Here is a 27,255-nt window from a genome sequence, read left to right on the forward strand (position 1 = left end):
TTGGGGCACTAGAACCCACATAAAAAGTTTAGGCACTGGGAAATCAAATACAGGAGAGCCCTGGAGCTTTCCTGTCAGTTTGACCAATAGTGAGCTATAGTTTCCATGACAAATTAAAAACAAAATTAGGCGGATTGAGGCAGATACTTGTGTCAATTTCTGAATGTTTTCATGCCTATGTACAAGTGTAGTCATTTATAGGCACACATACCCACACCACACCACACATTCACACAACATGAACACACACACACATACATACACCCACACATACACACACCCACATGTACACACACCCACACATACACACATGTACATACATACATACACACATGTACATACACATACACACATACACACATACACACACATACATACATACACACACACACACACACACACACACACACAAGAATAAATTAGTTCCTAGATGTAACTTATTCAGAAAGAATCTCAAACTATGATATCATTTCTAATTTCTCATGGTCCTGCTCCAACATAAAAAGAGGCTGCTCATAGACAGCCACACTTGGTACCATTGTTTGTAAAGTAAGTGCAAAACTTCCCAGGAAGAAAATTGATTTTTCGGTTCAATAAAGATCTGTTGACTGAAATTGATTTTTCTTGTCCTCTTTTGAATATGATTGATAAGCCGCACCAAGCTTTCATAGCAGTTTTTGTTTCCAGGATTGTTTGGTGGCTTGTCAGTTTTCAGCCAGCAGGAAATACTGCTGAGCAGCTAAGTTTAAGGTAGGCTGGACAAGACGAGAGACTGAAGTGCAGGCAGCAGAAATGGTTGAGAGCGTCCTAACACCTAACTCGGCCTGACTCTCCCTTCCTGCCAGCCTCCACTGACTTCAAGTTGCCATGTGCTGTCATTGTAATGTGTAAGCCCCAGATGTTCTTGGAGTAAAGTCTTGGTCCTGTGAGATAGTTTGGAAAATGGTGATAGACCACTTGAGAGGCGGGGCCCGGTAGACATCATTAGTTTGCAGACAACAAGCTCTAGACGGGGACTGGAACCCTCTGGCCTCTTGGCTTAAAGGGGATTGCTATAGAATAGCATGACTAAAGGTCTGGGGACTTCTGAGACTATAAAATATCAATAATGGATCAATATTGTTGCTGCTGCCGCTGCCACTGCCACCATAGACCCAAAGGGTACTAACTCAGTTGAAGAGGGTGAGGTTCCTCTGGTTTCAGTGGACCAGGATGGTATTACCCAAATCTCAAGGATAGGATTGCTGTCTGAGGATATAGTCGGGGTTGTCACTCCAGGAGTCAATGATACTACCCCAAAAGGGACCAGAGGTTCAGATCAGCATCCCTGTCCGTTTGGCCTGGAGCCTTCGGAACTGTGAGAAAATAAATTTCTATTGTTTAGACTACTCAGTACCCCTTACTTTGTTGTGGAAAGTTTTGTAAGCTAATATAAGTGGAGGAAGCATTTGAAACCAGACAGACAGACAGACAGACAGACAGACAGACAGACCACACACACACATTGTCAACAAAGACTGGAGTCAACGCACCTACCCTACACCTTGAATCGTATGTCTAGCCTCACCCTGTTACTCAAGGTCCTTGCTGTGTGCTCTAGTGATCTCCAGGAAGCTAAGGCTATCAAGTTCCTGCTACTTGGAACCAGCTGTGTCCTCACAGGGGTGGCAACTATGCCCTACCAGCCATTCATCCTCTGCTGCTCCAAAGAGCGAGTCTAAAGTGATTTAAAATGAGAAGTTTATTAAAAAGAACGATACTAAGGAGGAATAAGAAGTTGGTCACAGAATAATCTACTCTAAGAGAGGTGGGATGGGCGTAGAGGTGTAGAATGAGAAACAACGAAGAAAGATCTGTGGGGAATTGTCAGCTGCTGTGAGAATGTGGACCGCTGGCGTTGGGAAGATCAAACACATTGCTTTGTGGCTGTGGTAGTAAAAGAAGGAAGTTTTATGTGAAAAGGTACACACACACACACACACACACACACACACACACACACACACACACACGTATGCAAGGAAATGAGAATTATATCATTAGTTAAACTCTGCTCTGGTTTTGCAAAGCTTGTATGGTTTCTTGGAAATTAAGAGAAAGTTGTTCCCATGGGATTTTACTGAACTAAGAGGCAAAACGTTTGTAGAAATATCAGCCTCCTCTCTGAGCATCCCTACAGCTGACTCTTCTCTCCCAGGAAAAAGTGTCATTCCCAGGGCATAGACCACAAAGACCCGTGCCTCTGGCGAGAAAGAAGAACTGGGCTGTTTTTCCTCAAAGCCTCAAAGGCACTCTGGAGCTAGGCTCCTGCTACTCCTCGTACCTACCTTCAGGGGCGCATCTGCATCCATGGTGAACTGGGGGACCTTGTCAGTCCAAGGCAAAAATTTTTTAGTTTTGTGGTCCAGATAATAATCAAAGATGGTTCCCTGGGATGGAAACTTCACTGCTTTCATTTCCTTATGCCACCATCTACTGAAGTCGGCTTGGTAATCAGAAAGCTATGAAGAAGAATGGGAGAGCCCGTTAGCATAGACTGAGAAGGCTACACAGCTCCTTCTGTGCGCTGTCTGTTAGGTACTGGGCCAAACTCCTAGACCTGAACTTATCAAGTTAAGTGAATCACTAGGTCTGTAAACAGAGACACCACAGTGCAGATAGGACAGAGCGACAGATCGGGGATAGAAAGCAGACTTAAAAGGCAAGGTGAGATTGAGAATCCCTTATATTACTCCTCATTATTCAAATCTAATGATGAGTCACTTGTACAAATCACTGTGCCAAGTACCACCCGGCAGTGGAGATCAGCATGGCAGTCCATTTCCACCTCGTCAGCATCAACTGATAGGGGCAGGAGAGAAAAAAAAAGCGCATTTTTTTTTCAAGATAAATTATGTGTTAGAAGCTCTGCCTTTCCTTCTGAGTTCTCAGCTTATGGTTCCTTTTGTTGTTTAACATCTTTTCTTTTATAAAATGATAGTAATGAAAAACACTACTTTAAAAAAAAAGGTCTTCGTTTTGATAAGTAACATACTGGCAAGTCTGTCTCACTATTTAAATGCCTTCTTAAAACTTGGCCCCTCATGGCATTCTAGACCTGGACATACTTAGGAAAAAGGGATGGGGGAGGGTCTAGACTTGGTTTCCAGCAGGAGAGCTGAGAATCTGGCTGACAACCTCATAAAGATGAGTTCCATTCCCCCAGGGAAGAGGTTTCTATAATGGGGTGTTGTTAAGTTCTCAGCTGCTTGATTAGGATGTAGGACACGGAGAAAGGGGGACAGTACCTGTCCAGTGACTTAGACAGTCTGGTTCAGCAATTTCTATGTCAGCAGTGGCCTGGCCCAAAGATCCCAATGTCCCCAATGGTTTGATAAAATGAGATCTTTGTCCTCACATGGCTAGTCCATCAATTCCTGTAACCTTGGAAAGCTGGGCCAGCAACTCATTTATTCAGTGGCCTGGGGCAGGGACTCCTCTATCCGTGGGAGTGATCTGACCTAGTGAATTTCAGTGAAATCTGAAAACACTGGGTATTCATTGCTTTTGGTGATCATGTACTCATTTAAGACTTCAACTCTCGTTTTTTGTTTGCTTCTTAAAGCTGTATCCATTCTTATTTTTGTATGCATTGGTATTTTGTCTGTATATATGTCTGTGTGAGGGTGTCAGATCCCCTGTAACAGTCAGTGTGACCACCCATGTGAATGCTGGGAATTGAACCAGGGTCTTCTGGAAAAGCAGCCAGTACTCTCAACCACTGAGCTATCTCTCCAGCCCCTTACCTCTTATTTTTCCAGTTCTTGATCTGATGTCCCTATGTCCTTCGACTATGGTGTGTTTTAGTACTGGGCTGTACTCATGAATAGTCAGGCCAATGGAGGCTGTGAATATCACTGGGTGGGATGAGTACTCTGAGTCCCTCCTCTCCTGCTGCCAGCATCAACATGCTAAGGTGTTTACCTTCATTCAAATTATTTTCACAGAAGAAGCATAGGATATTTTATTTGCCTACAAACCTTGGTCTGAAGCCAAGCCAATGTGACTTTAAATAATTCAGACTATGACTTACCTGGCTCTATTCTCTTGAACAAAATACACACAGCTTCTCCTTCACTTCAAATTTTGCCTTGCCTAAATATTCCATTATAAAAAATGATTTTATGATACTTTCCTGACTGTCCAATGTGCTATAATGAAGTGGTTATTGTGGAATGGGTAAGGAAGCAAATGGGACATGTGCCCTCAGTAACTCAGGGGCGGGACTCACAGAGGAATCTAAGTCAGACTTGGCCCTTGAAACTCAGGGCAGCACCAGCACTTGGAGACCAGCGAAGGACATCCATCTGGCAGGTGACACTGGTAGAAAAATGACCTGTGAGACTCAGCTTATTTATAGATGTGTGTTCTGTTAACTTGGTGCCAAGAAACAGAGTTGGCCCAGAGGTTCCACCACAAGTGAGGAATTTGTGGGTCACTCTCAGATGTATGCCTTCTGAGGGGGATCCCCAACTTATGCCTGGGAGACTTGGGAAAGCTAGAAGGCTAGCCAAAGGCATGCAGTTTTAACTGGAAGAGTTGGGGGCCCCTACCAGAGTACCATGGCCAAAGAAATGCTGAGGTACTCGGGAGGTATATTCTTTGAAGAATGGCACTCGTGGGTAAGAACCATGCTCCTGCTACTAGAAGACCTGGGGACGAGTACTTTGACTCTCCGAGGAACAAAGTTTGGCTTTCTCTACACACAGAGGATACCTTGAAGCAACGTGACAGAGATGATACCAGAAAGACCTACACTTAGTAGATACTGGAAGTGAGACCCACATGCCTCTGGCACTTGGTTACTCTAAGTGTATAGGGTATGTGGGGTGAGGTGTGTACATGTACAAGATGTGTTCTGAGTGTTTTCTGTAAGACATCAGAAACCCTTAAGGCTATGCTAGACTGTTGTGCCAGGGGACAGATTTACCTGAAGCAGAAAGACCATGGGAAACAATGGCCCTCATTATTGACTATGGCTCATAGATAGTAACCCTGGAAATATAGTCCCAGCTGATTACAAGTGGGAATGACTGGAGGAAGGGCTATTTGAAAGATACTAGATGCTATCAGAATCTTGTTCCATAGCCATCTTCTCTGCATTTTATCAGATCATTTGTGGAAATCATAACAACTACTGCAATGGCATTAAGAGAAGTCATGGCAGGGCCTCAGGAAGAGTCACCATGAGGAGAGAAACACTGAAGCAAGAGGCTCTCTCTGCTGTGTAAGGATACAGGAGGTGTCATGTGTAACAGAGGAAGAGGTTTCATGAGAGCCCAGCTGCACTGTCACCCTAAGCTTGTACTTCCAGTACTATGAGAAATACATTGCAGACCCCAATCTAAGGTTGTAGGGATGTCTTAGAGAGGACAGACTCCTCAGCTGCCTTGACGGTCACACTGACGGCATGTGAGGTCATGGTATGTAGAAAAGGAAGGACATTCCCAGGTCTTAAACAGGGAAGAATCTGTCACTGTGAGGGACTAGGCAACACAGAGGAACAGTAAACTTGGCCATGGTCAGGGGAAGAAGTGTTGCTCAGGCACAGAGTTTGAGTGGCCCATGAGATGGTACCAAGAGGTGACTCTGGTGGAAATGGACCTGAGAGCCAAAGGGTGACAAGAACTGCCACTCTGTATGGGACACTGTGCTGAATTCCCAAGTTCAGAAGAAGGGCAGGCAAGAGGTGACAACTAGAAGTCAAGCCATGATTTAAAATTCAGCTTCCCCACAAGCAAAACCATCACTGGACACTCGTTTTCGGCATACCTGATCTCGTAGTAGGGTGCCTCCAAATGTCCAGACACAAGCGAAGACAAAATAGACCTCATAGGTCTCTTTAGGACTGTCAGAAGGTATGTTCTCTGGAGTCAGCAAACACTCCAAAAGAGTACAAATTGTCTAAAGAAAAAGAAAACACTGTTCACTCAGGGACATTTATTTAGTTTGGTTTGGTCTGGTCTTAAATACCAAAGGGTCAAACAATTTTCTTACAAATTCTACCTTATTCATAAGAAATTATGCAATTTTTCAAAACTCGGTGATTTGCTAAATTTAGGTATACAAAAAAGTCACTTCAATCAATCTTTGAAGTAATAAAAGATTGGAAAAACATTTTAAATTACTCAAATAGCAATCATTAGGTAAACCAGATTCTTTCTCTCTCTCTCTCTCTCTCTCTCTCTCTCTCTCTCTCTCTCTCTTTCTCTCTCTCTCCCCCACCTCCCCACCCCGCCCTTCTCCCCTCTCCTTTCCCTTTTCCTAACAGTAATAATCCCTCTTTTGGACTAGTTCCCTAGAGCACAAAACAGTCCTCAGTAATTGGTATCATCATGGGCTCTAACAGTTTTAAGACCCTCTTGCTCCAGGCTGAGACAGCAGAAATGCAACTTTATCCCCACCACCAGCATGTATGCACCATTCTCTCCCATTCAGGAAAGAGGGGCAAGTGTCTTTCACTCAAATATTAAAACACTTGTTCCATTTAAAACTCTGTTTCTATACTAATAAAACTGATCAATTTCTTACCAAGAAAAAGGAGAAACCATGATTCTAAAGGAATGGTTAAAACCAATGCAAAAGGACTGATGGGCCATGGTAGGGTGCCATCAGTAACCCCCCAATAGGTCTTAGGATTCATCTTCACTCCACAGACATTGAAAACACTTCGGAGTATCATGTAAGGAACTAATAAAATTATACATTAGTTCCAAGAGTTAACACACTTCCTCAAACTTAAGGCAACCCCACATGCTGGGAGATATAGTGTTGACTGTGTGAACATCATTGTAAGCTGTTCTCCTGTCTGCTTATTTTGCCTTAAATTCCTGTCCTGCTAAGAAACTGCGGGAAACACTGGTCAGGAACAGCAGCTTTAAAAGAGCTAAGAATTAAATGCCTTTTCTGAACACTACAGAATGAAGAGGGGGAGAGCAGAGGCCACGCTGTTCATTCTCCCTTTCTCTCTGTTTTCACACTACTCCTGAATGGCAGAGTTCACACCACAGAGAATCACAAAAACACACAAGTCAACTTGAGAACGGGATCTGCTTTTCACAAGCGTTATACCCAAGGAAGTCTAATTAGGCTAACCACCTAATTAATTCATTATGAATAAATTCAGACCTGCTTTCAGAAATAAATTATACCTCGGATAATTACTGTTGAATACTATCGTTTACTTAATTGGTGTGTTAATTATCCAGAAACCTGAACTTTCCTTTCTTACTATATGCTAGGGACTATTGTAATTCAGCTTCAAACAAACTTGGTAACATAGTAACTTGATGGCAACAAAGTTCAGAGAAACTAATTTGTTTCTGGAAGCAGGGAAACATTTCCACAGTAAATACTTAGTGAAGTTTGATGATTCATGCTACATCACTATCACCACCTTCACTTCTGTGTTGTGAATCACTTCCATAATAAGTCCTCTGTGTCTTTTACTGGTAGTAGCCGTCTCACAACGAGGGTCACAAAGATGTTACCCCTGGACCGTCACAGATTCTTCACTCACACGTGACAGGTAGGGGTTCAGGAGTGCATGCTGACAATCGGATGCTTTATTTTTACTGATCGAGCACCTGTACTTATGCCTACTTATCTGATTCAAAAACACACGGAGCTTCAAAAAACAGGTGGACATCTTCTCTAGGCAGGTGTTCTGGTTTGAATTTGAGATGTTTCAAGTACTTATCTTCCAGATGATTGTAATATGTGTGTGTATGTGTATGTATGTGTATATATACATATAAACACATATTACTATGTATGTATATATACACATTATATATGTATATATATAAAGAGGGGGGTGGTTGTGCTTGTGTATATATATATAGGTATATGTATATATGGAGAGAGAGATGTGTGTGTATACATATATGTGTGTATATATATATATATAGAGAGAGAGAGAGAGGAGAGAGTGCTTGAATGTGTGTATGTGTGTATGTTTGTGTATATGTATATATGTATATATATGGAGAGAGGGAGTGTGTACTTGTGTGTGTGTGTGTGAGAGAGAGAGAGAGAGAGGGAGAGAGAGAGAAGAGAAGACAGACAGACAGACAGACAGACAGACAGACAGACAGGATCACTAGGGTCAGGCTGTTGAAGGTTATGACCCAGGTTCTGGTTTCAGAACTCAATGTTCTCATAGCCTGGCCTTTTTCACCATGAAGGAATGAAACCCTCTGACAACTATGAGCCAACATGAGTTTTCTGTCTTGTTTCTGTCAGACATTGTGCTTGAAAAATAAATAAGTTGTAGCAACTTTTTTCTTCTAATTCTGCATACAATCCAGCATACAATGACAGGACGGTTTCACAGACACATAGTTGGCACTTCCTGAGTGCTATGTAAATCTTTGGGAGGCAGGGAAGTGAAGTTTCACTTCTTGGGGTCCTCACAGAGCTCTGGGAACGGAAGGACTATAGCAAGAGGGTGAAAGCAACCTAACAGCTCTGGAAATCATTGTAAAATTTTATTATATGTATCTATCGGGGGGAGGAGGCATGTGCATGTGTGTACACGTGTGGGTGCAGGGTGTCTTGGTCAGAGGACAGTTTGTAGAAGTTGGTTCTCTCTTTCTACCATGCGGGCCCCAGGGATGGAACTTAAGTCACTAGGCTTTATGCCAGGAGCACACCTGGAGCAATCCTACCAGCACCTTTCCCCATCTCCTTAAGCAAGCAAAATGTATGCTCTTCTGACTTTCCCAGGCATAGAAAAATCGATTGTTGGGGGTGAACACAAACCTGCACCAGGCTGCTCTCTGGAACAGAAGTGATGGCTTTAAAGCTAGTTCTTAGCTTCTCCAAGCACACGGGAATGTATTTATCAAAAAGAATAGTTAAATTGGCCTTTTCTGATTGATGCCGCCTTCTGTCTATCCAACTGGCCACATACCTGAAAAGGAACACGGAAAAGCTTTTACAGAACAAGAGCCTTGAAAAGCAGGATGCCACTGGGTTCGAAGCTCCCCCTTCCACACAGCTTGGTGCAGCACTCCATGGACACGTTGAGTGGTTCACTCGATTTCTCAAATGGAAAATACTTTTAAATGGCCCTTTAAAGACTTGTTTTAATGGCCATTTTCACTTTAATGAAAAGAATGTAAAAGAAACTCCTAATAGCTCTTAGAAGGCAAACATAATCGTGCCTAAGTAGGCCATTACTTTGCATTTAGAGGGAAGTGCACTATGTCATTTCCCAAATGAGCAGACTCTGTTCATGGCAGAGGCTTTATTTATGAAAACAGCTTGGTGCTTTTCTTGATTAATCTTGGCATCAATTATTTGGTAATGAGAAATCAGTTATAAATAACGAGCTGAACGTTCCACAGGGGCCACTTCACCCCGCTTTTCTACTGGACCCTCTGACCCCAGCCTGAGAGGGATAATGTGTTCACAGTCAAGGACTAGAAGTGGTATGCCATGCCTTGATATATCGACATTCCTATGATATACAGATATAGCTGCCTCGAGTTTATAACACGTTTACTTTGATACATTAAACATTGCTGTCGTTTCAGTAAACTGCTTACCAGCTCCGCGATGGCATCCTTAGTGGCCTCTGGGGTGCAACTAAGAGATGCTAAATGAAAAAGAATCACTCGGAAAGTTGTACTTGAGTGGGGAGCCGTGGTAATAAAGACATTTAGCGGCCTGCACAAGAACAGTGCTGCCACAGACTGGTTACAGCCAGACCTTGCTGTAAAGGCAAATCAGATTCTGCGTTTTGAATATGATATACATAAAGGTGAGACGCATGCTTTCTCAAAGCCTTCCCATGGACTTCATGGAAGAGCCACCATCATTATACTGTGGTTTGGTTTAGGGGATGACAACTACCAGATTTTCAGTAGGAGCCTCCTCGTGTGAGAGCTGTGTGGCAGAGTACTACTGGGAGGTGATGGCAGTGGTGGCTGCAAACAAAGGCACTAAGGCCACATCTGAATCCAGCGACTGATTCTGTGGCAGCAGAGGCACAGTGGAATTTCTGCTATTTTTATTTAGGTATTTAAGGGCTGGGAGATACCTATATACCATGGTTCAAATGTATCAGTCAAAACACAATTTGCACACATTGGATCTTTCCTACTCTCATGAGGGACCCAGGGATCAAACTCAGGTTGTGAGACTTGGCAGCAAGCACCATTTACCTGAGAACCATCTTGCCAGGCCCAGGAGGGAACCGCTGTATTCAGAACTTGTGGTAGGAGGAGTTGTGCTCAGGGAGACAGAAGTCTTAGCCTGGACTACCCTGGATCTGCATCTCAGTTCCCTTACTTTTTTAACCAGGTCACTTTGGGTAGGTGACTTAACTCTGCATTGGTTTTCTAGCTTTAAATGGGGATGGTTGCCTGTGGGCATTTAAATGGAGTTATTGTGCTTGTGGGCATTAAACAAATGTGTGTGCATGAAGAACTGAGGTCAGCATTTAATAACTTGCTACCCATCACAGAGTTGGTGGCATTAGAATCCTGGGTTCAGATCCTGCCTCTGTTTCTCTGTGCATTTCCTCAATTTCTTCAGTTGGTACAAGAATTGTCATGTAGGGTTCTACTGAGCAGCCCACACACGACTTTCCTACACAGTGTTTTTTTACATGACTTGGGAAACAGGAAGCCCCTGCAAAGATCACTAGAAGCAGCAGGTCCTGAAAGAACTCCAAAGTGGGCTTTGCATTTAGGGTGCAGGTGAAATCCAAAGTTTGTTGGATTGCACTAGTAGCAGCTAGAATTTCCTTTGGAAGCTGACAAGGCCCACTGGCAAGTAAGGTTGTGGCCCCATTGTCTCCATGAACAGCAGCTACTGAAGAGAGAAGCAAGCTTGACCAAAACAGGCCAAGTAGTCAATGGGGTATCTGCCAGAAAGATAGCCTTTTATCTCAGTGTCATCACACAGCAACGGGACTAAAAGTTTCTATCGACAAATATGGACAGCTGAAATTTTCATGTAGAAATTATTGTTAAATCTTTATAGTTTGCAAAAAAATTGACATTAACAGAAAATTTAGAGATCCTGACCATTATGTGTGGATGTGGAAAAACCATAAGAAATGTGTGTATCGGTTTGCAAGTCTTCCCATCTTACAAAAGACTTTAAGATGGATATCAAGAGAGGACCATTACCATGGGACATATAATTGTAAACAATGATCTCTCAGAGGCAACAAACACAGGGAACCAAGCCCAGATTCTAAACACAACTGCTTATACTGATCCTTGGCTGATTTATATTTCAAATAAAGAAAACTCCGAAACAAACTAGACCTCCAAGTGCCCAAATACTCAGAAAGGTAAGTAAAAACACAGAAGATGTGAACTAAAGGAAGGGGTTCCTCCTAGCAACATCCATGACAATCTGAGAAAACAAGTAAATCTTGATAAACTCACTGAACTACAGGAAGCCATGACTCGAAGGACTGAAAATGAAAAGGAACGTAGGGAAGAGTAAGCAGAGGGAGTTAGGAAGGAAAGTAGATGCAAGAAAAAAGTTCTCGACAGAAAACTATGTAGAAAGAATGACCGGATGAGGAAATCACTCACAAACCACCAACACCTCTGAAGAGTTTGAGATTTTTCTCACCAAAATTTTAGATGTCATGAATGAACAAGTTGGCTGAATGTCTAGACTAATGGGGGGGCTACAGAGCTAAATAAATACAATTGTGTTCTGATGGTCAGTTTCTTTTAAAGGTGCAAGTGAAATTTGTAACTAGCATGATTTTTAAAAAAATGCTTGCAATTTCAAGAGAGATTTTGTAGGTATACAAATTATATAGAAGAGAGTACTCTAGTTCTTATTGTTACATAGAAGAGAGAATTTATAGAGGAGAGTACTCTCTAGTTCTTAGAGCACAAATGCTTAAGAACTTACAGATGAAATGTTTTAATGTCTTCAACTTACATTCAAGGATTTCTGCAAAACCTGACAGAAGAAAACAGGCCTCTGTGTATGTGTGCATGTGTGTGCACATCAGCTAGAGACTGAGGCAAGGTAGAAACATGGTAGGCTAAATCTTTAAGAACAGGGTTTTGTGAATGTAGTCCAATTCTGTAGTTTTGAACACTTGGAAACAAACAGCTGCAGAAAACTGACACCTTTGAAAGAAATACTGCTTCAGAAAATGAGGTTTCTAAACATATTGATCTCAAAATGTAAGTGAGTATTGAATAAATGATGCATATAAACCTATCATATCATGGTATTAAAATAGGCAGAAAGCTATCTAATGATTACAAAGTGCAAGGGAATACCTGAATCCTGACATAGCTGAAAGACTCTGGCAGCAGCAAGCAAAAAATTAAAATCCCCATAGAGAAGACCCCCTTATTCTGGCAATGTCTCGGCTGAGGCCTTGGTCATTCACATGAAAATTATAAGTGATAGATTTATTTCTGACACAAACTTGCACACTGGCGTGGTCTCCAGCAGCAGAGATCGAGTCTCTCAGGGACTGTTGCCTGTTGCACAGTGGAGACCCTGCTCTGGGCGTGAGGGAGTTGATGGCCAGTCCTAACCAACAGAAATGCCCCAGGGACAGAATCCTGTGTAGAGAAAGATGCTAGCCCAAGGGCAGCTTTGCTCTGTAGAGGCTGAAAACTCTCCCTCAGACAAATGCAGTGAAACTTTATTAAAACACACAGACCTGCCCGGGGTTCTCTCATGTGAGCATCAGACAAGGGAAGAGCAACAGGCAGCATCTGGGAGGGGGCAGAGGTCATTCTCAAAGTACAGTCAGGGATATGGGGAAGATGATTGGAAGGACCTCCCACGAAAGCCACAACATGGCAGAAAGAAATTCCAAAGCGACGAGGCATAGGTTTAGAGAAATACCAAAGGCTCTGTTGTTAAAGACTAATTTCAGGTGGTGGCATCTGTCAAGTACGAGGTGCAGAAATGTGAAGTGACTATGGGTGTGCCTTTAAAAATGACTGTGGAGGCCGCCCTTGTCTTTTCTGTTCTTTCTCTGATAATTTTGTTTCACAAGAGAACAGCTCTCTTCTACCATAATGCATTGCTTCATCACAGGTCCCTAAATAAAGGGCTCGGATGATGAGAGACTCGATCTCTGCTGCTGGAGACCACGTCAGCTTTCTCTCTTTATAAACACAGAAAGTCTTAGGGATTTGCTACAGTCGGGGACACTTCCTAGCACAGGGTAAAAGCAAGGGATGCTGGGAGATGGATGGCTAGCAGGACCTAGAGAAAGGCAGGTCCGGGAGAATCACAGAAGACCTACTGCCCGAGTTGAGGTCCACAGCCATCATGACATGACTGAGTCAGGGAAGGATCAGGAAAGAAGTAGCCTGCGTTTGCTCTCATCTCTCCCTCTCACTTCCTGACAAGGTTCTTCATGAGCCAAAGGAACCAGAAGCCAGAGGGCAGGGAGCCCAGCTATGTGGTCACATGGGACAGCATCTGGGGCAGAGACACCATATGAAGAAGCTGGGTAGACGTGTCAATGGAGGGCAGGAGCAGGTGGTTACCTGCTCAGCTCGGACGTTCGTACTGTGCAGAGTGAGAACACTGTGGGGCATGGAACTACTCAGCAACTGAGATATGAAACCCGTGCTCTGAATGAGGCATCTCTGTCGTCCAAATACATGTACATATTTCATACACAGACGTGCAAGTGCTCATGATTTGTCTAAGAGCTTCAAATAAGGCATTATCTGTCCACTGATTCAACACATACCTACCGAGTGTCAATTATTTTCAAAGCATTTGATCAAGGTCATACGTAAGTAAAAATTACTTAGATACCTGGGTTCTAATTTAATTATCTCTGAGTTAATGTAAGGAGTATTACATTGGTAACACCTTCTTCAAATCCTTTTAACTGAGATTAAAATAAATAAATAAAATGTAAGAACAGCTGATTAAAGGAATGAACACTGGAGTTGTATAGACCTTTCCCCACAGGCCTACAAACAGCACGCACATGAAGATTCACACTATGGTACAGACACCAGAGAAACACTGCCTCAGAGAGATACCACCGCATACCTCTCAGTGAGGATCCTAGAAAAACAGGCAGTGAGGAAAACTAAGGGTACAGAATACCCTAGAGGATCCCAGCATCCTCTTGTGTGGTACTGGGAGGAAGGTAATGTGGCACAGCCACTCTAGTTAAACATGGTATCCAGTCCTTAAGGATCAAAAGCTGCATTAGCATCTGATCCAGAAATCTTGGGGCTATCTCCAAGGGGCTGAGGCTGGTCCCAGAAGAGTAATTTGTGTCTGTATGCCTTATTCAGAGCATCATTTCATAACAGCTGAAAGGCGGGGGCAGCCTACATGTCCATCAAGAGACAAATGGATAAGCCCAACCACGTGCGTAAACTGACCTTGAAGACACTAAGGGAAGTCAGACAGTGGGGAAGAGTAAATACACCCTTTATTTCTATAAGCTACCTAAAGTGCTCAAGCTCATGGGCCAGAATCAGGAAGAAGGCAGCCAAGAACTTAAGTGAGGGCAGAATGGGGATTATTTCTGCTCCTGCACAGAGCTTTCGTCAAGCGCTGCAGGTGGATGGTGCGGGTGGAGCAGTAGAGTCAACACACACTCTGCCACCCAGCTTTGCCCTCACCGACGGCGGTACAGCAGCGTTTATGCCACACACATCTTCATAACAAAAACACATAAGAAGAGAAGAAATGCTTACGGGTTCCAGCCCAGGTCCTGCGGGTTCACATACAAAATGCCAGCTCTGGAGACCGTGGCTGGTGTGGCTGTCTGTAGGTGGTGGGTCTCAAACAGAAGCCTCATGGAGGGTGTGAGGGCCACTCGTTCATTGCTGGCGAGGGTCAGCACCTACAATGAGCGGCATGTGGTTGGTGGTTACCAAAGGAGAACTACCACCAGGAGCTGGAACAGCAGCCAACAGACCATCACAGCTAGTGACACCCCTAATAGGACAGCCACAGGTGGACTCACCTGAATTCACATCTGAGCCCACGTGGAGGCACTCTGGCCGAATCCTTAAGGAATAAAATTGCCTTACAGGCTCATGATGGCCCAGCCTCCAGTAGCCATAGGAACTGTTACTAACCCAAATGTAAGTGGACTCTTGTAAAAGCTGAATTCCACAACTGAGAATGTGCAACACTGTAGTTCCCAAGTGTCCTGTTGTCTCTCATATAGGTACATGATGCGCCCATCTCATCCAGCAAGGAAGACGCAACACCGTTGGATTCTTCTCAACAGCCTTTATTGTAGGAACACCTCATTCTTGATACAGGGGACCCCGGGGAACAAAGGCACTCGCCTTAAATACAAGACAGGCTGTGGCTGTAAACTTGTCCTCTGGGGATTGGTGGAGTATGAAATACCTTATTAGCATGAATATCACTCCAGTCTGATAACTGCCGGAGAAATGCCAACACATGCACATTGCAGGTGTTTATCACTAACGACCACCGGATGTCGGAGCCATCTTTAGCCGCTCCCTACAGGTACATAGGCTTCAACCTCTGTTTTCTGATAAACAATGTCTTCATTCAGAAATCAGTGGCCACTGATGCTACCTGGGAGTAGTGTTGGTTCCTGATCTCTCTCTCTGCCCCAACTACAGGCCTCGGATTCCCTTTTTGGTATCACATAGGGCCTTTTGTCTTTGCTGTTCCCAGGACAACCACAGAACATGTTTGGGAAAACATTTAAACACAATCTGTAGCCATGAGACAACTTAATTTGCATTGCCTGGTTTCATTAGTGATCATACGGCACAAACTAATTCTTTTGTTTTCTCAGTACCAATATTTAATCTGACCATGAAAGATATACGAATTTAATGCCTGCCTCTTAGAAAACAATAAAACAGATAAACCAAATTCTTATCTATGTACCTAACTTTTATGAATGGTAATTCAATTTAGAGGCGAGGTAAACATATTCCCCCCAAATTTTAAGCTATGAACTCTGAGGGAAATATCATTCATCAAAAAGAATGACTACATAAGAAATAGTGCATTGAGGATCATGGGAGATTATAGACATCAGCAGGTGAACAGCGCTCTCAACCCCGGAGTATCATTCACCTTGTTATCATCCATGACCGTGTTCAAGGACTCGATCCACAGTGGGTCAATATCACCATCCAGGACTATCCAGGTTGGCCCATCATGTGTGAGATTTGCCTGCTCTCTCAGAATGGACGAGAGGAGACCTGCAAAGTGGGAGCAGACAATGCAAATGCATTCGAGGGTTGTTTGTTTCTAAAACATGTTTTCCTTCGAAGTCCCTTAGAGCATGACAAATAAAGAGGCGGATGCTCACAGCCAACCATTGAACTGAGAACAGGACCCCCGTTGGAGGAATTAGAGAAAGGATTGAAGGAGCTGAAGGGGTTTGCAATCCCATAAGAACAATGCCAACCAACCAGAGCTCCCAGGAACGAAACCACCATGGGACAGACCAACTAGGCCATCCTCCGCTACATATGCAGCTGAAGCCATGGGTCTGCTGCATATGTAGCGGAGGATGGCCTAGTTGGGCACTAATGGGAGGAGAAACCCTTGCTCCTGACAATGCTGGACCTTCCAGTATAGGGGAATGTCAGGACAGGGAGGCAGAGTGGATGGGAGGGGGAACACCCTCATAGAAGAAAGGGGTAGGGGGATGGGATAAGGGGCTTATGGACTGGGAAACTGGGAAAGGGGATAACATTTGAAATGTAAATTAAAAAAGAAAAAAAAAGGAAGTTGTTACCTCTTTCTCACAAGTGGCACACGATGCCCCCTTTCTGACCTCTCTTAGATGGGCTCCAGATCCTGTTAGCTCTACAACTTACTAACAGGCAAGCTCCACCTCCCAGGAGAGGAAAATGCCTTTCTTGAAGACCCATTCTGAGGTTTATAGATGGTAATGAACACAGACTAGAAAGGTACAGTAAGACATTATCCTCTTCCACATACATATGTGCAGTATCTATCTTAGACTGCCTACCATATTTCACCTCTATTTTTCCTATTACATTATTCAAAGTTTAAATTTTGAAAGCCCATGCTACAAAGTGCTGTCCATTTTCTTTGCAGTCATGAGAGTGACGCCAGACTGCCATGACATGAGGTGCGGAGAAGTGTCTCATTCTACAGTCTTGTTTGCAGTTTTCCCATATCTGAATGCTGTGCATTCTGGGGGCATTCCATAGGGGCTGACTTTTTCAACTCTAGCAAAACACACTGAGCAAACATGTGTCAGTGGACACATGGAGAATTCCTCTATGAACTCACAGAGACCCACGGCGGGGCTCGGGAGACAGAGGCAGGTAGATCTCTGTGAGTTTGAGGCCAACCTGGTCTAAAAAGGGATTTCCAGGGCAGTCAGGGATGTTACACAGAGAAACTGTGCCTCAAACAAACAAACAAAGAAACAAAAAAAAAAAAACAATAAAAAACAAAACCCAAAACCCAAAACAAAGGAACAGCGGTTAGTAAAATCAGACACCATGAAAGCCACCAGCTTTTCTAAGGGTTCTCAATCTAAGCCGTCTTCACACGTTTCCCATATAATGCTGATGACTTTGTCCCTGCCATGATCCTTCAAGAAAATCAGACTCTCGGTGGCAAAACATACCCGTCAGCTCAGCAGTGGCCCCAAGGTAAGCAGGAGGAGAATACCAGACAAGTCATACTTCAAAGCATATTACCACTCTTATTGGGTTCACTGGCTGGACATTCCTAACCCCAAAATCAAGTATCTCAAATATTCTAAACCCCTAAATTTATGCCTAAAATGTTTTCAATTCCAGAGTCTCCAGGCAGGAAGCATGACTCACTGCCTTCTGTGCCCAACAACTGTGATGCAGGCCTGAATACAATCAGTGTCCCCCATACTGTAATGCTCACTTAAATTCAGCCAGTGCCTCATATCAGGAACTTTAGAAATGGAGCATTTGTGTTGATTTCTCCCTGGTTTCTAAGGACCCCTGCCATCACTGGTGTGGGTAAAATGCACAGCACTGAGCAAGAATCTGTCACATGTAATCAAGTGCTCCTTAAACCTTGCTTTCAGCAGATCATTGTTGTCAGCCCCAACTTTGATCATGATAACGCACTGTCAATTTGTGACTATGAGAGAGAGAGGGGGGGAGAGAGAGAGAGAGAGAGAGAGAGAGAGAGAGAGAGAGAGAGAGAGAATAGAATCTTCAGCACTTCAAAAGAGGGAGAACACTTGCCATCTTTCCATTCTCGGGTAGCATGATGAATGAAACCAAAGAGTTCATCCGTTGTCACAGCCTTGGGGTTTAAGTCATTCCAAACAGGCTTCTGTTTCATGTTAACATATGTTCTGTTCAGTGTTCTCAAAATCTGAGAAAAGTGAACCAAAAAAAAAAAACTATGTAAAGTTGGCCTGTGGACAGTGGAAAATAAAGAATTCTCCTAATTCACCACACACTTCTCAATATCCGTTGTCTAGAGCGATGCAGAAACTGGGAAACTTGGCCATTTCCTTATCTTGTAAAACTTAGTCCCACAGATGCTCAGGATGACAGAATTAGCTCACCTGATTCCCAGAGGCATTCAGACTAGAGGAAACTGCTTTTTCAGTTAAATTTTTAGCTATGTACACAGAATGAGTTTGAGTTTGAGATCTATGTGTGCATAGTGTGAGCTTGAGTTGAATTCTGTATGCACACAGAATGAGTTTGAGCTCTGTATATACAAAGTGAGTTCAAGATCTTTAACTATGCATACACATGTGTAAGAATTCCTGCTTATGAGGTCACAGCGCTAGCATTTCTTAGCCTAACTCAGAATTGTCTGGAGTCTGTCAGCATGATTGCTGACGCCCTCCCAGAGCTTCTCACTTAGTAGGCAGGAGGAGGACCCATAGTGTAGTGTGCATTACTAAAAAAGACTTGAAGATGACAATGCTGGCCTAGACAGTCTTCAAGACCCACTGACACAGCAGTGAGTGAACCTTTGTAAAACATGGTTTTGAGATGTGGAAACTAGAGCTGTAGTACTGCTGGGCATCTAGCAGGCAGAGGCTAAGGGTACTGCTCAACATATGTCAGTACCCTGGATGGTGTGTATCTAGGCAGATACTCACTCTATAGTGTCACTGGTGCTTGGAGGCTAGCTTATCAACAAAAGAAGCTGGAGGAAGATGACCTTAGAATTGCAACTCACTAGGTATGTATCTATTTAACTGACCCAAATGTCTGCCCTGGCTGACCTTCACTGTCCCTTGAAAGCAAGGATGTTGTTTCCAATGTGTATCATCCTCACCAATGCTAGGTGTTGTGAAGGGCTGATTTTAAAAAATGCCAACTACTTCAGGGTGGTGAGTGGGTAAAGAACACAGTCCTGCTCTTATCAGCCTAAGCATGTGTTGACTAGGTGAAGAGTAAGGGAAAGAAATGAAGTACCTCAGGAACATGCAGCTTATATTTTTGGAAACCATTAATCTCCCAGAAATTTCAGAATTTAATTCTATCCTTCCACGAACCATGGCCTACATCTGAAAGTTATACTAACAAAGTAATTATAGGTCTATCCGTAGTCTACTTTAATATTACGATGATAACATTTTTCACAAGGGAAAAAGAATCTCCACACAGAGCCTCCCTGGACGACTGTTTCCCTTTGGGTTCAGCTCTGAGGACTGGCAAGTGCTGTGTGCAGCCACGCTCCAGAACTCGTATGCCACTGCGATTATTTTTAGTTGTTGGCCACCAAGTGTGTTTATACCCAAGCATCCTGAATGGGAAGGCACACAGCTCTGCAAATACCGTCTGCCAACCAAGAAAATAAGAGTGCTGTCAGGACAGTCAGGAAGGCCAAACAGAAGCAAGCAGTGAACTAAAAATGGGGCTTAACAATACCTAGAGCTTCCCATCACAGCAGAGAAAGCCATACAATGCACCAGCCCAGCACACAATAGGGACCTCAGAAATGTGGGTGTTGCCATCTCTTTTCTTTCCAGGCTTTGTTTTGAGGCCAAGGAAGGCTCAACCTCTGAAGGAATAATGAGGGGAAATATTTGCACTTGTTTCCTTAATGATATGGAAGGAGAATTTATGATGGCCCAAAAGAGGTGAGAAGGTAGTTTTGATCAAGGTGGGCAGTGCTCATCACATCCTGCAAGCCAGGTAGCTCACTCGCTCTGAACAACCGTCTCACCCTTGGTGAAGAGGCCAGGTGTGAGCGTGCAGGTGCCAGCCTGAATATGCTGGCAGAATTCTCCTGGTTTTGTGTGGAAATCCTAGTTTCTGGATAAGCCTATTATTGCGCTCTCTCTCTCTCTCTCTCTCTCTCTCTCTCTCTCTTGCTCTCTCTCTCTCTCTCTCTCTCTCTCTCTCACACACACACACACACACACACACATTCTCTCATTCTCTCTGTCTCTATCTCTGTCTCTATGTCTGTCTCTCTGTCTCTCTATCTATGTCTTTCTGTCTCTGTCTGTCTCTGTCTCTGTCTCTGTCTGTCTCTGTTTGTCTGTCACTCTGTCTCTGTCTCTCTCTGTGTATGGTATGTGTTTTTGTATGTGTGGTGTGATGTAGTGTGTGTGTGTGTGTGTGTATGTGTGTGTGTGTGTATGTGGTGTGGTATAATATGTGGTTTAGTGTGTGTGGAGTGGGGTGTATATGGTGTGTGCATGATGTGGGATGTATATTCTTTGTGTGGTGTGTGTGTGTGTGTGTGTGTGTGCGCGCGCGCGTGTGTGTGTGCGTAATGGAACATGCAAACAATGTTCTGTTTTACCTTCACTAGATATAAAAGGAACAGTGTTACATGATCAAATGGCAGCCATAGATTTCAGACTCAAGCTCAACATTATTGCAGCTTCACCCTAAGGGACCCCACTAAGCCACACTGAAAATCGTGCCCTCCGGAGAAGAGTCCTCCGAAGCTGAAAGGCACAGCATGAGTTCTCCTACCTTACTCTTTCCTGTGCCTGCATTTCCAACCACAAAGATGGAGTGCCGCACGGCCAGCAGCTCCTCAAGCTGGACAACCTGCACACAGACAGTTGTCACTTAGGCCTTTCATGACCGAGTGGCCGAAAGACGTCTCATTCACTTTAGCTCCCACTACTTAGGTCCCACTGACATGTGGGAGAACAGACTAAGTCCATAGCACAGCTTCTTAGAGATTTCCCACATAAAAAGCAGACATAAGAGTAATAGGAAGTCATTGTTGTCATCATCATCATCACCACTGCCGTCCTCATCATTGTCATCATTACCATTGGCATTGTCATCATCTCTGTCATCATCATTATCATCACTGTCATTGTCATTACCATTATTATTGTCATCATCATCATCACTGTCACCATCATCATTACCACTGGCATTGTCATCATCTCTGTCATCATCATTATCATCACTGTCATTGTCATTACCATTATTATTGTCATCATCATCATCACTGTCACCATCATCATCACCACTGCCAGTGTCACCATCACTGTCATCATTATCATTATCATCTCCATTGTTGCTGTCATCATCATCACTGTCATCATTTTCATTGTCATCAGCACTATCATTGTCATATCATCACCACCATCATTGTCAGCATCATCATCACTGTCATTGTCACCATCATCACCACTGCCATTGTCATCATTACCATCTCCATTGTCATTGTCATCATTACCACTGTCATTGTCACTATCGTTGTCATCATCACTGTCATCATTGTCATTGTCATCAGCACTGTCATTGTCACCATCACCACCACCACTGTCATCATCTCTGTCATTATCATAGTCACCATCATTGTCATCATAATCACCATCATCACTGTCATCATCATCACTGTCACTGTCACCATCATTATCACTGTCATTGTCATCACCACTGTCATTGTCATTGTCATCTTCAGCATCATCAGCACCACTTATGCAGCACACATGTGCATGTATGTGTGAAGGTCCGAGATTAATGCTGAATTCCCTGCTCTCTCGTTCTTTACCTTGTTGTCTAGAGAACAATGAGGTGCCTGAATCTATCTGTCTCTACACTGAGGTGAGAAACACATACAGCTGCACATGGCTTCATATGGATTGGGGAATTCAAGTCCAGGTTCTCCTGTCCTCATGCTTGTTCTCCTGTGCTCATGCTCGATCACTGAGCCATCTCCCTAGCCCCTATTTCATAACTCTATATGATACTTGGTACATGGCAGGGGGAGTTACTTACAAAATCAATGACTCTTCACAGAGTTTTGAGCAGAAATGAGGAATAGCAATCATTGGCTACAGGGGAGTGATGGCTCACATCACACAAAGTATCTGAAACGCAGACTTTTCACGCATTGTTGGCCATGTGTTCACTGACCCCAATGCAGCCTTGCCTGGGCACAGCTTTGTACAAGTCAGACAGTCCCTTCCTCAGAGCTGACATGACTCCCCAACAAGATAACCAATGATTTTAATTTCATTATACATGGATTGGAGAAGAGAGAACACAATACAGTTTTGGTGCGTGTTACCCAGAAGTTTTATAATTAGCTAAAAGTATTGTTACATTTAGAGTCATGACAGTCATGTCTATGTTTTTAAGCCCTCGGTGATAGAGACTAGTTATCAAAGCATTTACTTAGGTGTTTCTTAGCTGACTATTGTATCAAATGCTTGAAAGTATTTAATAAGATCATATTAAAGCCATGCAATGTAGTTAATGTTTTGGATAAATAACACTCAGGAAGTTACTTGGACTACCAACCCCACCACCTGCCATCAAGAGTAACATATCTTTTACTTTGAGGATGAAGCTCTCCTCAGGCTGCAAGCGGAGTTCCAGGGTAGACTGCTTGACCATCTGTTCAAAGTGTGGTTTCCTCTGCCGAGGCACATCCAAGGCTGGAAATAGGTCGCTAACCAGGCCCAGGAACACTGGGACATCATCAGTTACAATTTTAGGCATATTGAAGTCTCGCAATGCTCTCATGAGCACCTAGGAAAGCAGACAGAAGACACTGAATCCGAAGGCGACACAGTGTATTTCAAACACTATAACCACAAATAAACAACTGATGTTTGAGAGATAGATGCTTAACCGGATGTAAGCACTACACGATACATGCTATGTTGAAGCATCGTGTGTTAATATGATGTGTATATGTGCAATTTTTATGTTGTATACCATCCAAAATTAAGTGTAACTTTTCAACATTTAGTAAATACCCGCTGAGCTAACACATTTAAAAAGGATTTGCTTTTATTTAGTGTGTGTGTGTGTGTGTGTGTGTGTGTGTGTGTGTGTGTGTGTGTGTGTCCCCACAGAAGGCAGAAGACCCTGGAGCTAGAGTTACAGATAAATGTGAGCTGCCCACCCTGGGTAACAGAATTCAATCTCAGGTCTTCTAGAAGAGCAGAGCATGCTCTTAACTGTTGCACCTAACTGCTACAACATCTCTCCAGGCCCACAACAACACATTCTCAACCTTCACATCTAAATCTAATATGAGAACACTGTTCTCTGTCCACAGGGAGGCAAACACTTTCAGGTTAGTGGAACAAGCAAGGTGACCACACATGGGCCTCAGAATAAGATAAGCAAGGAGACCTGCTTCTTCCCTGGGAGGCTGTTCTGGTCTTCAGAATACCTCTGCACCAATCTCTTGCCTTCACCAAACTCAGATTCTAGATTGAACTGGCCAATCAGATCACATTGCTTAAAGCTCTCTGCAATTGCAGGATCATAAATACAAATACTTTCGATTTGGGCTTTGGTTTTACATTGGCTAGAAACCAAACTGGATTTTAGGCTTTAAAAGCAGTAACTCAAACATCAGAGTGAGTTATAGAGAGAGCTACATGCTCTATCTTCACTCACCACCGGGCAGAATAAAGGGGTGAAGAAAATGTTGGCTAACCCTGAGCAGAGACCAAGAAGAGAAATACTGTCTTCTTTTAGAAGATGAACAGTGTTCCTTACCATAAAAAAAGAACATTCTAGATAGATCTAATTTTACCCGATGTTTCAGGATACGCGGCCATGCGTACTTGTAGAGTTCTGCTGCCCTCTCACAGCAGAGAGGATGTCCGCTGTGCTGTCCGCACTGCAGTCTCTGGAGGAGAGCAGAACTCTTCCCAGTGGCCTCACAACCGCTGTGCCTCTCACGGAGCCAGTCTCTCCTCTCAAAGCCTTCCCCGAGCAGTGGATGTTCTGTGCCCCACTGGGTTGACTTGAGCTCACTGCCTTTTTCAGGATGAATATCCCAACTTTATTAATCAGGGCTCTTACACATCCCTCGAAGGAGATCAAACAGTGATGACTAAAATATTCTATTAGAGCTGTCAAAATACTTTTTTGTGGTTGATATCTCAAAAGCACTTATAAAATCATGTTTTCCTTCCCAGATCCCCGTCTCTGAGGTCGGGAATACCTGTGACCATTTAAAGAAACACCAACCTTAAAATAGCCTGCATTAAGAACAGATGTTTTAATAGATGGGGTTACGTGTGCCTTCCCAGCCAGGTACATACTCTGTCGGTCTGAAGCCATTCACTCACTCTGCAACATCATTTTAGCACTGCAGTACCTGGTCTTCGGGTCTATTTTTATCTCCTCGTTTCAGGGAGCCGGCTACAACCAAGACAGACTTGATGGCACGAAGTCCCCAGTCATAATGATCCTAAAAATAAAAGCACAGGCACGTCTTCCTCAGAAATGGAATGAGATCTTCCTTCCAGAAGTAAAAGCTGGAAACCAAAAGAGTTCAGATAGACACATCTTTTTTTCTTCCTAAAGATTTACAACAATTAATTCTGGAAGCAAAATAAGTTTATAGATCTTATCTGCCGGGTGCATGTCTGACTTCCTTTGGCCATTTTCCAGAGTCTTTCTATAGCCTCTCACTGCAGCTTTTGTCCAAGTCCCCCCCCCTTCACCTCTGCTCCTTTTCTTCCATCAAGCAGATGGCTCAGACCTGGACTGGTCCCAGGTTCCCTTCCCTTTACGCACCAACCTTCATACACGTACCCCTTACCGTTATTATCGGCATCCCAGCCTTTCACATCTAGTCACCTGTTCTTACAGTCACTCAGATAACTCTGCCCTACGGCTGGCATTAAATACAATAAAAGTTACAAAATTCTATTATGAGCTGTCATCTCTCTGAGACTTGCACATGAATCCTACTGGCCCCCTGCACTCCTGGAAGGTGGAGTCACTTCCTGTCTATCTCAGTCTGCAGAGTTTCTGAGTCTGGCTTTACAGTAAGGTGCTCAGTGAACACATATTCCATGAGCTGATTTCAAAAGTGACTGACTATATCTGAAACAGGATCTCACTATGTGTCCCTGGCTATCCTGAAATTTGCTACAGAGACCAGGCTGGCCTCGAACTCACAGAGATAGTGTTTCTGCTGGGATTAAAGGTGTGCACTACCCGTCTTGGCCCCAAAACAACTAATTTGGGGTGACTGACATTCTCTCCCTTGTCCCCCTATCCACATCCTCATGGTAACAATTCTCCCAAATGTTTCTCAGTCATGCCTATGGGCAGGTCACCTCTCCTCCAAGCCTCAACAGTAGCAGCAGCTATAGAGAGGCAGACAGAGTGCCATCGACTTTACAGATGGATACAGGGGTAAAGTTGTTCATGTGGGAACAAATGCTTTGTGAACACCGAAATGATAAATGCTTGAATACGCCATTTCATCCATTTGTGGATAATAAAACCAAAATTAGCTCTTGGCCGTCGTTTCTGTTGGTAATAAAAGCAGATAAGAGCGGGAGTAAAAACACTCATGTGTGATGCCGATAATGAAGGTAAAGGGTGCATGGAGAATGCGTTTGCTCGGGTGTGTATCTGTTTGGGGGGTACAAATGCCTGGACTCATGAAGAGTGTCAGCAGGAAAATCATTTCTTATCACTGGTCGTGGCAGAGATCATGTAGGAGTCACGAGTACAAACGCAGATGAGGGCTGAATGGACACGCGTCTGCGGGGCACAGAGGCTGACTGGGTCATGGCCAAGTCCTTGCAGAAGTGATGTTCCCGGAGAGCATGCTGCAGAGGCTGTAGATTCTGTTCGTAGAGAAGCCCCTGAATACTGAGATGTTGTGATGACTACTGAATCCTCACTGCTTCTCCTGGTTTATCCAATGAATCCTGACCCTAGAAAACTGTCCTTGTGCTTCTACCATCTTCCAACTTTACTCCTTTGTTCAGGAACAGTCTCAGATTCTTCACATTACTCTCCACTCTCAGAAATGAGTTGGGCTTATAACCCAGCTCTCCTTTCTTGCTAGGTTTTCTTTTTCCTCATGCACTCAGTATAAGAACTCTTCTCTTCCTGCCTGATGCCTAGTATCCCACCTTCCTCTTGAGTTTGGTCCCAAGTGACCTAGATAAAGTTAAGATAAGCTCAGCTCCCACCAGCTCCCACCAGCTCCCACCACCTGTCAGCTCCAGACTTGGTTATTTCATGAACTTCCACACCCATGAACTATAGGAACCAGGACTATAACTACCCAACTGGCAATCTTGAGATGATTTTTTTTTTTATTAACTTGAGTATTTCTTATATACATTTCGAGTGTTATTTCCTTTCCCGGTTTCCGGGCAAACATCCCCCTCCCCCTCCCCTTCCTTATGGGTGTTCCCCTCCCAACCCTCCCCCCATTGCCGCCCTCCCCCCATAGACTAGTTCACTGGGGGTTCAGTCTTAGCAGGACCCAGGGCTTCCCCTTCCACTGGTGCTCTTACTAGGATATTCATTGCTACCTATGAGGTCAGAGTCCAGGGTCAGTCCATGTATAGTCTTTAGGTAGTGGCTTAGTCCCTGGAAGCTCTGGTTGCTTGGCATTGTTGTACTTTTGGGGTCTCGAGCCCCTTCAAGCTCTTCCAGTTCTTTCTCTGATTCCTTCAATAGAGGACCTATTCTCAGTTCAGTGGTTTGCTGCTGGCATTCGCCTCTGTATTTGCTGTATTCTGGCTGTGTCTCTCAGGAGCGATCTACATCCGGCTCCTGTCGGTCTGCACTTCTTTGCTTCATCCATCTTGTCTAATTGGGTGGCTGTATATGTATGGGCCACATGTGGGGCAGGCTCTGAATGGGTGTTCCTTCAGTCTCTGTTTTAATCTTTGCCTCTCCCTTCCCTGCCAAGGGTATTCTTTTTCCTCATTTAAAGAAGGAGTGAAGCATTCACATTTTGATCATCCGTCTTGAGTTTCGTTTGTTCTAGGGATCTAGGGTAATTCAAGCATTTGGGCTAATAGCCACTTATCAA

At 43.8% G+C, this 27,255-nt stretch overlaps 1 protein-coding gene across 1 annotated transcript in view; it reads right to left on the reverse strand.

Moving 5' to 3' along the window:
* Window positions 1-27,255, reverse strand: part of Dnah11 (dynein, axonemal, heavy chain 11) — a 316,147-nt gene that overhangs the window by 143,733 nt on the left and 145,159 nt on the right. The window contains exons 37-45 of the mRNA XM_087554982.1: window positions 24,562-24,654; window positions 22,776-22,970; window positions 20,946-21,023; window positions 18,234-18,366; window positions 16,096-16,223; window positions 14,721-14,869; window positions 8,803-8,953; window positions 5,812-5,943; window positions 2,328-2,501 (exon numbers count right to left, since the gene is read on the reverse strand). Of these exons, the coding sequence (XP_087411108.1) occupies window positions 2,328-2,501; window positions 5,812-5,943; window positions 8,803-8,953; window positions 14,721-14,869; window positions 16,096-16,223; window positions 18,234-18,366; window positions 20,946-21,023; window positions 22,776-22,970; window positions 24,562-24,654 (1,233 nt within the window). The remainder of the gene's footprint in view (window positions 1-2,327; window positions 2,502-5,811; window positions 5,944-8,802; window positions 8,954-14,720; window positions 14,870-16,095; window positions 16,224-18,233; window positions 18,367-20,945; window positions 21,024-22,775; window positions 22,971-24,561; window positions 24,655-27,255) is intronic.

Source organism: Rattus norvegicus, chromosome 6 (genome assembly GCF_021556685.1).
Source record: "Rattus norvegicus strain SHRSP/BbbUtx chromosome 6, alternate assembly SHRSP_T2T, whole genome shotgun sequence".
Lineage (NCBI taxonomy): Eukaryota > Metazoa > Chordata > Mammalia > Rodentia > Muridae > Rattus > Rattus norvegicus.